Source organism: Protobothrops mucrosquamatus, unplaced genomic scaffold (assembly GCF_001527695.2).
Source record: "Protobothrops mucrosquamatus isolate PMUCROS unplaced genomic scaffold, P.Mucros_1.0 scaffold5919, whole genome shotgun sequence".
NCBI lineage: Eukaryota > Metazoa > Chordata > Lepidosauria > Squamata > Viperidae > Protobothrops > Protobothrops mucrosquamatus.
In genome coordinates this window covers 10,685-22,822 of record NW_015391758.1, presented here as the reverse complement: position 1 = coordinate 22,822, position 12,138 = coordinate 10,685, and the positions used below count along the sequence as shown (strand labels likewise).

General features: G+C 51.7%; 1 protein-coding gene across 1 annotated transcript in view; it reads right to left on the bottom strand.

Annotated features, from left to right (window-relative positions):
• Positions 1-1,110: 1,110 nt before the first annotated feature.
• LOC107300006 (protein unc-13 homolog B-like) overlaps positions 1,111-12,138 on the bottom strand; it is a 21,229-nt gene continuing 10,201 nt past the window's right edge. The window contains exons 6-8 of the mRNA XM_015829349.1: positions 4,768-4,937; positions 2,921-3,036; positions 1,111-1,278 (exon numbers count right to left, since the gene is read on the bottom strand). Coding sequence (XP_015684835.1) covers positions 1,111-1,278; positions 2,921-3,036; positions 4,768-4,937 — 454 coding nt within the window. The remainder of the gene's footprint in view (positions 1,279-2,920; positions 3,037-4,767; positions 4,938-12,138) is intronic.

Genomic DNA, 12,138 nt, shown 5'->3' with positions numbered 1-12,138 from the left:
AGGAGCAGAGGTAATGGGGGAGGTAACGGTCAGGCAGAGGAAGCCCCGGGGCCAGGAAGCAGGAACGCCGGGCCCTTCCTCGAACGGCTCCCGGATCTCTCTGTCCATAGCTAACTCCTCCTCCCCTCCCCGACCCACAGAGCCATTAGAGGCCGCCCCAAACTCAGCGAGCACCAAGGCCATCTGACACCTGCAGGCGGCAACTCTTGGCAGCTTCTGCTGCTGCTGCTGACCATGGTGAAAGCAAGCTCTGGAGTGAGACCCCTCCCCCAGCAAAGCCCACCCCCTGCTCCAATGCTACCCCCTCTGGGACATTTTGCAAAAGCAAGGAAGTGGCACCTTCCAGGTGTTCCCAATGGTGGGGAGACCATGCCCAGAGCCTCAGAGCAAAGCCTTCTCTTGCCAGAGGCCCAGGCAAAAGCAGAGATGGCTCAGCACCTCCCTCCCCAGGACGGGGACCCCAGAGTGGCCCAAGAGAGCCCCTATTCTCAGTCCTGCCTTTGCTCACCTGGAAGGGCCAGCTCTGTTGCAGAGGACAAGCTCCCTCCTAATCGATCGAGGATTCCTTTCCAAGCACCACCTTCCCTGGTTCACCTTGTTTTGTGCTGACTTCCACCAAACCCCCCTCCCCCCCCAGGCCAAATGCTAGCGAACCCAGGTTGGGGGTTCTGGCTTTCTTCTCTTGGCCCTTCCTTTCTGGGGAGCCAAGAAGGGAGAACCCCCAAACGCGGAGGCTGCTTCCTTCTTGAGGATGGCAGGAGGAGCCCAAGAAATTAAGGGGCTCTGCAGACTCCACTAGGCAGCTGAGTGGGAATCCTGCCACCTGCTCCTGGCAACCAACAGCAGCGCAGAGTCTCCCCCCTCCCCGGTTCATCTTGTTCAGCTTTGGGGCCCCCACCCCCCAGGAAAGGTCATCTAGAGCCGGGCCCTTCATCATCAGAGCTCAAGAACCTTTGACAACTCTCCCCAGCGTTTGGGGATCTCGACCCGCCCTGGACTGGCTTGGCTGCACAATGCTGAGCCCGTCCCTCGGAGGTTGGCAAAGCCGCTTGGCGCAGGCGGCATATCTGGGTCTAAGAGGAGAGGAGAGGGCTGGGTGTAACCAGGGACTCACGTCATGGCTTGGTAGATGGACTCGATCCCGTAGCGCATGGCGAACTCGTCCACAATCTCCTGGCCGGTCTCCTCAAAGTAAACCTTCCAGGCGTCGTCCCCTTTGGCATCGGGGACCTTCACCACGCCGTTTCCTTGGACGTCCGTCAGGTGGTGGAAGAGGTTCTGGAAGGGAAACCCGCAGCCGCCCCCAAGAGGGTTTCAGGAAAGGACCCACCCAAGGCGGGGGGGGGGGTAGCAGACCTAGACCCAGATTCAGGTGCTGGAAGGAATACCTGGAGAGAACGCAAAGGTTGCCCCCTCCCTTCCCTCAGCCCAGCCCAGGTGTGGGTTCTGCTCTCTACCCCTCTGCGGTTCTCAGCTTTCTGAGGCTGCTGCCACTTCTAGGTTGTCACTAGAGCCACTCGTGTGGCTTTGCCAGCCATTGACTAACCCCCTACTTTTCGGATGTCCCCATGACACCCCTGCTGACTGGAAGCTCTGTGAGCTCCTAGCTGGTCCGGCTCCAGGGCGAGTTTCATCTGCTGCTGAGCTCTGGCTATTAAACAGATGCATGGGGGGAGGAGGCAAGGATGACAACGGAGAGTTTTCAGCCAGACTTTCTTTCAATACACAAAACTGGCCTCCGCTGGACGCTGCCCAGCTTTCTCTCTGAACTTCAGAACATGAGGGGTCCTTGGTGGTGTCTGAGCTTGGGGCTTCTCATTAGCCAAACTAAGTAAAATCATCAGTGCTAGTCTGAGGATGGTGACCACTAGCACTGATGATGTTACCTACCGTGATTTGGGTCATGAAACGCCTGCTAGAAAACCACCAAGCTCAGAGACCACCAAGGACCCCTCATTTCAACCCTGAGCTGCAGATACTCTCTTTCATCAGTACCTTCAGAACATCTCTCTCTTTCCTTCCTCCGCCAGAACCTCCCCTTCCTTATTGCTTACCACGGGTGTGAGGCTACTTCTGTAAACCTCTAAAGCAGACACGTCAAACATAAGGCCCAGGGGCCAGATGCGGCCCGCGAAGTGGTTTCATGGGGCCCGCGAAGCCATCCTGGAAACAGTGAGGGAACAGCTCCCGCTGCCTTGGCCCTGGCCCAGGCCGGCCGGGAGCCAATGTACAATTTTGTGGTGGCCATCTATGCCGAAACGCATTCAGTCTTAGCTCCACAAGGCCGTCTGGAAACAGCGAGGAACCAGCCCCTGCCACGTCGGCCCCGTCCCCTGGGTGCATGCTGGGGAGGGGTCACCCTTTGTGAGGAATGAAGAAATGGACCATGCCTTGGCACTTGCCCTGGTCCCACCCCCTTCTGCCAGAGACCCTCAGATCTGTCCCACTCCTGCCCAGGCCCCCACAGGCACCCTTGATGTGAACAATGTAGATTTGGCCACACCCACCCAGTAAGCCACACCCACTCCATCCATGCCCACCCAGTAGGCTGCACCCACCCTGGCCACACACCCCCCAGGGCAACAGCAATGTTGATGCGGCCCTCAATGAAATTGAGTTTGACACCCCTGCTCTAAAGCGGCGTCTCTGTACTTTAAAACTGGCCAGCCTCCGTGGCTTTTTTTCTGGGAAGGATAAGCCACGACTGGTTGAAGGGCCAAACCCACCAGAGTGGAGTTCGCATTAAGAGAACCTCCCAGGCTGCTCAGCCAACTCTTCCCTCACTGAAGTTGCAATGAGCCAAGGGGGACGAAGCCAGGGCCCCCGAATTCTCTAAAGTGGAGGGAGCATCTTCAGCAAAGGGGGTTCACCGTGTGGGCCTCCTCTTGGGCAGCAGAGCTCAGCCGGCCGCCATGCCTACCTCGTGAAGGCAGGTGTACTGGACGTGATAAGGAGCCACCTTCTCTTCGCCTTTGATCTCCACGCTGATCTGCAGTCGAATGGCGCCTGAGACGGCAGATTTATCCGTCCTTTTTTCTGGAAGAAAGAGCCCCACGTTCTCATCCCTCCCTGCCAGCCGGGGGTCTCCAGCAGCCAAGAGTGATGGAAGGCAGACCGGCCGCCCACGCAGCCACTCTCTCCCCCTTTCAAGGGACCAGGCTGGCTCTGCAGACCTGTTGGCAGCCAGTGGCACATGGGCTCCAGGCTGCCCAGTGGCAAAAGAGGGGCAGGAAGATGTGGCCAGAAGGGGTGTTGTGCCCCTGTGGCCTCGTTGCTATGAGGCTTGAGTGGGGTCCACAGAAGTGGCAGCTCCACCACCACCACTCACTCCTCCAGCTTGCTTTCGGAGGACTGGGACAGGACGATGTGCATGGCAGACCCCCTGGTCCATCTGCACCTGCTGAGGGGACAGACCCCATCTCTTCCCATCCAGAGACCCCAAGGAGGCCAGGAGAGGGGCCTGGATGGGCCACCACAATAGCGGTCTGAAGGAGACTGCAGGCCCTCTTTCCTCTCCAAAAGAAAAGGGGGAGAGCTCCACTCCCATTTCCCAAGCAGGGGGTCTCCGGATGAGGCAGAGCTGCTGGCCTGTCTGAAGGACACCGAGTTGGAGAGAGGCACTTCCATGGCTGGAATTCAGCAGCCCTGCCCAAAATGTTAAACTCGCTCCTCATTTTCCAAGGCAGTTTTTCCCCAGCACACATTTTTTTTCATCAAGACCCTCAACCGAAGTGCTTCTGGAGGGCTCCTGAGCAGTGATATGCAGATGGCACTGAGGCCCGAAAGGGTTTTGAAAAAGACAGGGATTCCAAGCTTGCCAGCCTCTTTCCTCCACCTCCTTACTTTGGCTACAGATCTGGTTTGCAAGGGGGCCTTTCTGGGGCCACATTCTCTGAGGCCCGAGTAGTATTCACTTTTCTTTTCTGAATGAGACCCTCCCCTTTCTTCTCCTTGAAAACTTTCTGCTGCCTCAGCCCAGCCAAGCTGCTTTTCTGACTCCTGCCAGCAGGTTTCCCCCCCTCCCAGGTCTGGGACAGGAGTTGTTTTTTTTTGTCGAGTTGTGCGGAGGGTGGGCAACTTCACCCTCCCAGCACTGGACTCTGCCTCCTCCGACGCCCCAAACTCCCCTTCTGTCCTTCTCAGATTGTTGTTGTTGTTAGTTGCGAAGTCGTGTCCGACCCATCACGACCCCATGGACAACGTTCCTCCAGGCCTTCCTGTCCTCTACCATCTTCTGGAGTCCATTTAAGCTCAGGCCTACTGCTTCCGTGACTCCCTCCAGCCACCTCATTCTCTGTCGTCCCCTTCTTCTCTTGCCCTCCATCTTTCCCAGCATGAGGCCCTTCTCCAGTGAGTCCTTCCTTCTCCTTAGGTGGCCAAAGTATTTGAATTTCAACTTCAGGACCTGGCCTTCTAAAGAGCAGTCAGGGTTAATCTCCTCTAGGACTGACCGGTTTGATCGCCTTGCAGTCCAGGGGACTCGCAGGAGTCTTCTCCAGCACTAGAGTTCAAAGGCCTCCATTCTTTGGCGCTCAGCCTTTCGTATGGTCCAACTTTCACACCCATAGATTGCAACTGGGAAAACCATGGCCTTGACTATACGCACTTTTGTTGGCTAGGCCACCTCAATTTCCTCCAGGCTGCCTCCCTGGAAGCACCTCTGCCCTCCCCAGACCCCACCATCCCACGGGATTCCCACAGTCCTCTTCTGCCAAGCTTTCGACTCCCGCCCCCTCCCCGAAACTCCTGCGGACAGGAGGGACTCACCCAGGTTGTACCAGACGTCCATCTCTCCGCTCAGGGTCCGGACTTCAATGATGGTCTGCCCCAAAAAGTCATCTGACTCCCGCTTGAGCCGCTGCTTGACCCGGGACTTGATGTCATCGTCTTCATCCCAGACCCGCACTTTGATCCGGTCAGAGGAGTTATGGCACTCGCTGCAAAGGCCAAAGGGGTGGGGGTGGGAGAGAGCAAGGTCTGTGCTCTTTTCTGCCCAGGTCCCAAGGCAGCCACAGGCAGGGAGGCAACGTACACCCCCCCATCACAGCCCCCAAGCAATCCAGGCCCCTCCAGGCTCAGTGGGCTGCCTCTTCTCGGGTCTTGGAACCCCACTTTTTGGGCAAGGCAGCTGAGAGTGGGAGGGGGGCAGGTTGCAAAGGCCCCGGGCTGTGCTTGGAGGGCCCCAAGCAGTGGGGAATAACAGCTACCAACTGGGAAGGGCGAAGTTTTCCAAAGTGTAAGACTTCACAATTCAACATAGAGAAAAGTAGAGTCTTACACTTAGGCGAGAAAAACCAAAAGTACAAGTACAGATTAGGTGAAACTTGGCTCAATGGCAGTAATTGTGAGAGGGACCTTGGAGTCCTAATGTACAATCACTTAAATTTGAGCCAGCAGTATACGGCAGCTGGCAGAAAAGTCAGTGCCATCCTAGGCTGCATTAACAGAGGGACTAAATCAGGATCACATGAGATACTAATACAGCTCTATAAAGTCGTAGTAAGGCCACACCTGGAATACTGTGTCCAGTTTTGGTTGTCATGATAGAAAAAAAAATGTTGTTATGCCCTCAATACCCTGATTTTCCATCTCTTGTTTAGATTTTAAATTCCCTTCAGAGTTTAGAATATCTTTATATGTTCACATTTTCTCAGGACTGACTAAATGTGGATGTACAAATGCTTCCATTGTTGAGAGCCATCTTGGAATTTTCAAGTATATTTTACATTTTATTTTTTCCCCATGTTAGTAATAATGCATTTCTAATATAGTGGTTTTGAAAATGTTTATGAATTTTATTTTTCCCATACCATCAAAAAGCGTGCCAACCGAGTTGTAAGTCATGTCCCTCCAAGTACCATAATCTTTTATTTCTAAGAGTTATCCATTCTTTTACCCATGTTAATACTGATTGCTTGATAATATAAAACCCATTCTGGCAAGCAAAAACCTCCATTTCCCTTAGCTTCTTGTAACATTTTCAATTCAATATTTACAAATGCAAATGAGATATGACAAAGATGTTAAACTGCACGGATTTTATAAAGAGCGGACCTTGTGTCATGGTTCCGATAGATGAAACCCTTCAAAAGAACTTCGAGGCATTGTTTTCCTTAAAGAATTTTTTATTCGGGAAACAAAGTATCGGCACTACATACTGAACCCAAAAACTAAATTCCCTTCCCCCTGATACAAAGTAACAAAGTGCAATTCCCACCCCCAATAAATTATCATAAATCACATTCCCCAATTAGCTTAAAGTGCGGGCTTTCTCCTTAGCTCCACAGCCCACCAAAACATTATCAGCTTATCCTTGGGTTCCCACAGCAGCGTTATTATTATGGCTAGCTGAGTTTACATCCCACTCACACACCCCTGCACCTGATTTCTAAAAGTAAGAAAAAGCATGTTAAAGGAATAGAGAAAATGGCTGCATTTGCATCAGTTATCAAAGTGGGAACATCCAATGTTAGCAGCGTTGACACCTTGTTTGATCAGATATTATTAACCTCTGATGAGAAACTAATTAAAAAATGTATAACTTTTAATTGAATTTGAAAATGGAAAATGAAGAAGTAAAAGAAACAATGATAACATGGGCAAAGAATTTTGGATACAATATAGATATAGAGAAATGGCAAAACTTGTGGCAAAGAAATTATAAATTGACAATGTCAACCTCTTACAAAGAAAACGTATATAAAATGTTTTACAGATAGCACTTGCCAGCAGCAAGACTAGCAAAAATGTTTAAAAATATGTCAAATAGATGTTGGAAATGTAATCACAAGTCAGGTGCCTATTATCATGTAGGGTAGACATGTGTTAAAGCAAAGAGATATTGGACAAAAATACATACTTGGCTAGAAAAGATGTTGGGAAAGCATGTAGATTTTAAACCTGAACTTTTTAGATTAGGTATAATGCCAGGAAAGCTTGACAAACAAAGTATATACTTGATTTTACATGTGGTAGAGAATCATTTTCACACAATATTGGAAAAATGAAGAAATACCATCAGAGGAAGAAATAATTAAAAAAAAATACTATTGTGTGGAAATGGGCAGACTTACTTTGAGGTTGAAAGAAAAAGAAGAAACAGAATACTTTCAAACTTGGCACTTATTTTATCAAGGACTGGAGAAAAGAATAAGGGATTAGGAATTCAATTTGTATTAGTGAATGATAAACTCAGACAACATGTTTGTTGAATAAGTACTTTTGAATTGTATTAAAAAATCAATAAAAACTTTAAAAAAAGAAAAATGTTGAGACTCTGGATCTAGAAAGAGTGCAAAGAACAGCAACAAAGATGATTGGGGGCTTGAAGGCTGAAACCTATGAAGAATGGTTGCAAGAACTGGGCATGGCTAGTCTAGTGAAGAAAAGAACCAGGGGTGACATGATAGCAGTCTTCCAGTATTTGAGGGGCTGCCACAAAGAAGAGGGGGTCAACTTATTTTCCAAAGCACCCGAAGGCCAGACAAGGAACAATGGGTGGAAACTGATCAAGGAGATTGAACCTAGAAGTAAGTAAAAACTTTCTGACGGTGAGAACAATCAACCAGTGGAACAGAAGTTGCCTTCAGAAGTTGTGGGAGCTTCATCACTGGAAGCTTTCAAGAAGAGACTGGACTGCCATCTGTCAGAAATGGGATAGAGTCTCCTGCTTGAGCAGGGGGTTGGACTAGATGACCTACAAGGTCCCTTCCAACTTTGTTCTTCTGTTATTTTTGGTTACCTCACCTCTGTAGGGTCCCAAGGTCCTTGGGCAACTCTTTCTCATCAAACCCTGGGGGGGGGGGGCGGTTGGGCTGACGTCACTCATGGAGCTTCAGGGGCTGAAGGCCTCCCAGCTCCTGGACCTGGACCTAAACTTGGTGGCTGCTTCTGCATGACCTTAGCACAGTGGTTCTCAACCTTTTTAATGCCGCGACCCCCAACCTGTCGTAAGCCGAGGACTAAACCGGTCGTAAGTCAAGGACTACCCAACCGGTCGTAAGTCGAGGACTTTCCCTGCCCGGGAGCGCCGCGCATGCGTGGTTCCGCCCCCTGCGCCAGCCGAGGCGTAGCTGGCAAGCGGCAGAGATGGAGCAGGCCGACCACCAGCTGGCCCAGCTCAAGGGAGGTAAGGCACCTGCCGGAAAAGGGGAAAAAAATGGCGGACAGCCTTGCTTGGCGACCCCCGTGAACTGGTCGATCGACCCCAAATGGGGTCGCGACCCATAGGTTGAGAACCGCTGTCTTAGCAGAAACTTGGAGAAGGTGGAAGAGAAAACCTCATGGCTGGGCGTTAGTCCAAATAAAAAATGAGCCCCTGGGAGAGCTCTGCCCTTGTGTGGCTGCTTCCTGGGATCCACCTGGAGAGAAAGCCACAGCCTGGTGCTTCCTATGTGGGAGACACTCTCCGTGCCTCCCTGGGGCCCGAGGGAGGCTGGCTGCTTCCAAAGTGAGAGGCGGAGAGGCCAGGTGGAAGCCGGCTGCTTTGTGGCCACGCAGCAGGGAGGCCATGTCTCAGCGGCGGCCCTCGCTGGCTTTTTAATGAAGGCGCTGCCTGTTGCCAAGCAACCCAAATAACACGAGGAAGAAAGTCAGAAAGTGGGTCATGCACAATGTGCTGGGCCTTGTCAATCAGAGCGGTGCCCAAACAAGGGGCGCCTCCCCCATGCTGCCCACCAGCCCTGCCCTGCCTTCCCCCTGCCAGCCTTGCAGCTCAGGAGGCCCCATCCGGCTCCTCCGAGACCCTGGCCCAGGTAGGCCTCTGGCCCCCCCCCAGACTCCTGCGGCTTTTCTGGAACATTCTCTCCATTCGGCCTTCCGGCCCTGCTCCTCCTGGCCACCTGGCACTTGTGGCCCCAATTCGGCCATTTTATGCTTAAAACATATTTAAAAGATGGGAAGGGGGGGGCAACCTGAGCCCACAGACTCACAAGGCCGCCAGACTGCCACCGTTTCTGACAGGAATGATTCTGACAGGAATGAAGTGGTTTTAGTCTGCTTGAAGGGCGGCTCGAAGATTTCCCCAATTGCTTCAGCACAGGTAGTCCTCGACTTACGACCACAACTGAGCCCAAAATTTCTGTTGTTCAGCGAGACATCTGTTAAGTGAGCTTTGCCCCCTTTTACCACTTTCCTTGCCTCAGTTGTTAAGTGAATCACTGCAGTTGATAGGTTAGTAACCCGGTTGTTAAACGGATTTAGGTTCCCCATTGGCTTTGCTTCTCAGAAGGTCACAAAAGGGGATCGCACGACCCCCGGGGTACCGCAACCGTCGTAAATACTGTATGAGCCAGCTGGCAAGCATCTGAATTTTGATCACGCGACCATGGGGATGCTGCAAAGGTCGTAAGTGTGAAAAATGGTCATAAGTCACTTTTTCCAGTGCTGTTGTAACTTTTAATGGTCACTAAACAAACTGTTGCAAGTCGAGGACTGCCTGTGTGTGACTGCATAGCCCAACCCTCTCCTCTTCAACAGGGACTCCCCAGCCCCCAGGATGTGTCCCCGCCAGCCTGGCTACCCAAGAGCAGCCCTGACCTCTAGGCTGATCCTGGATGAGGGAGTCGGCCATGCAGACTGTTTAAATAAATACATTTGGGGGAAGGACATCCACCTGCCAAGCCGAGCTCTGGGATGTTTGTGTGTGTGTGTGTGTGTGTGTGCTAGCAAAATGGAAGAGAGACCCCCTCCTGTCCGCCGTTTAGTTTCACTGCTGCAGACCTGGGAGAGGAACGGCTGTGATGGGAAGATTCTGGAAGGTCTTCCAGCCCTCTTAATCCCTTGTGAAGAATTCAGGCCCTCCTGCCGACATTAATCCCAGCCGAGGAGGACAGGAGGGAGGCTTCTCTGAAGCAGATAATCGATGTTGGCGCACAATCACACCCCGCAGGCCAACTGGATTGTTATCTACACTGGAGACCTCGGGAAATCTTTGCTGACTCCCTCATCTTCCCTGTCAGACCCAGACAACTACAATGTCTCCCGCAGTCTGGGGTTTAGCATGATTGTTCCCTGATATTCTGGAGGCAGTTTTTACTGGGAGTCCACACACCGACCTGATGGCGTACAAAATTCCCCAAATGAGACGGGTTTTAGGACTGGGGCCCCGGCACACATCTCCGCAGCCCTGCCCCAACCCCAGCAGGCCAGCCTTTGGGCTGATTTTCAAACTCTGTGGTAATGTGGAATAATGAACAATTACTAAAATAATGATTTGTCTGCATAATTACTAGAATAACGATGTGTCAGGAATAATGCATAATCATTCTGGAGTGTCAGGAAAATTCTGTGTCAGTAATATGTGACTAACCTAATGCGCATTGCACATGGATACAATGTATGTAGCAAACCCTCCATTGTATACCCGTGAGAAACGAACCTAATGTATTACAATGTGTATTTCAATGTGTATTCCTTTGTTCCTGAGAAAAGGAAAGTATAAAACTGAAGTTTGAACCCCGCCCTCAGGGTTCAGAATTGCTTGTCTCTATTGCTTCTGAACCTGCGCAATAAATCTCTCTGCTAAAACCCTCTGGAATTCGTAAAAGTCCTTTCGTTTTCCACAAGAGTAGGGCCCCATAGAAATGGCCTCTGACATTGCACTGACGTTCGGGAATCAGAGCACAGACCTTGTTGAAAGCCTTTGGGCAGGAGTAAAAGAGGAGAAAGGAAACCGATATGGGATCCCGCCGAAGGAGGTTTACTATGGACCATCTGGGCAGGCAGAAGATACAGGCCAGGTCTTTCTGCATCAGATGAGCAGAAAGGCTATCAGAGAGGCGTGCAAGAGTGATAAGGGGGGGGCAATTATCCTGGCATCTGCTGAGAGTCAGAAGCCCAAGTCATTCTGGTCCTTACTGGATGAACAACTTCATCTGTCAGAAAGTGGAAGAAAGAGCAAAGGATGCTGCTATCCTGGACATAACCCAGGAATCGGCCAAAGGAGAGAAGGCACCTGGCACCTGGGGAAGGTGACCTCATTGCCCTTGAATCTGTGGCATCTAGAGGAGAACCAACAGAAGAGCAGAGGTTGGTTCATGGGAAGAGCTTCGATCCAACGTTTCCAACTCTAAAGAGACACAAAGGGAAATCTTGCCACATGAGCAAACCGAAGGAGGCAGCGATTCCCATCGGGAGGAAGAGCGAGAGAAATCTTGGCCAGGAAGCCCAGAGGCAGAGCGCTCTGACAGGAAGAGACCCGCGCAGGAAGAGGAGCCGGAGAACCATCCCCAGAGACGGGAGGGGGGCCTCTCAGAAGAGCTAAAGCTCAGAACGAGAGGCGATGGGGGAGAGATGCTGACCGGATGATCCCCCTCCCCTCTCCCAAGCCAGACCCTCCCTGCCAAACAGCTTTGCCACGGAGGTCTGGTGGGGGCCTGGTGGAATGGTTAAAATGCCAGGCAGCCCTCCAGTTCTGGCACCCACCCAGGAAAGACCCTGGCCAGCCATTTTCTTTATTGCTTGTGACTCTCCTTGATGGGGTCCTGGCCAAATCTCTGAGGGGGAACTGCGCTACCAGGCACTACCGAGGAAGGGTAACTCTCAGTGTTGGTGGAACCAGATGCTTGCCACCTTGACCTGTTGCCAGCAATAGCCTGTAGCCCAGTGGTTTCTCCCACTCTCCAGCTGTGCTTTCCACATCTGCCTTTCCACTCCCCAGCTGTTTTTCTTAGCAGATGAGTCTCTGAACTTCTTGCTGATCAGAGCCCCCCCCCCTGCCGGCAGGGCCAATTTGCCACCTTCGCTCACTCCCCCCCTCCCGTGTCAACTGTGGGCCCCCTGAGCAAGCTGGCTGATGCGCCCCATGTCTTAATATTAGTCTAAATCTTTCACTTTCCCTTGATGCGCTCACAATGAGCTCTGCTTCCTTTTCAGACTGACACCTGCCCCCGTTTCTCAAATTGGTAGAATGTCAGCCTATTATATTGTGATTCCAGTTCTGTCATTCTTTACAATGTACTCACATTAGACGGGGATAATGGGCCTTTCTCCCTTCGGAATCTCTCTCTTTTTCAGTCTTCAGAAGCAGCCCTTTCATGGCTCTCTGCTCCCTCAAAGGAACAATCAGATGGAGGAGCCCTAATAGGGCCCCTTGGGGGGCCTCGCCGTAACTCCTCCTCCTCCTCCTCCTCCTCCTCC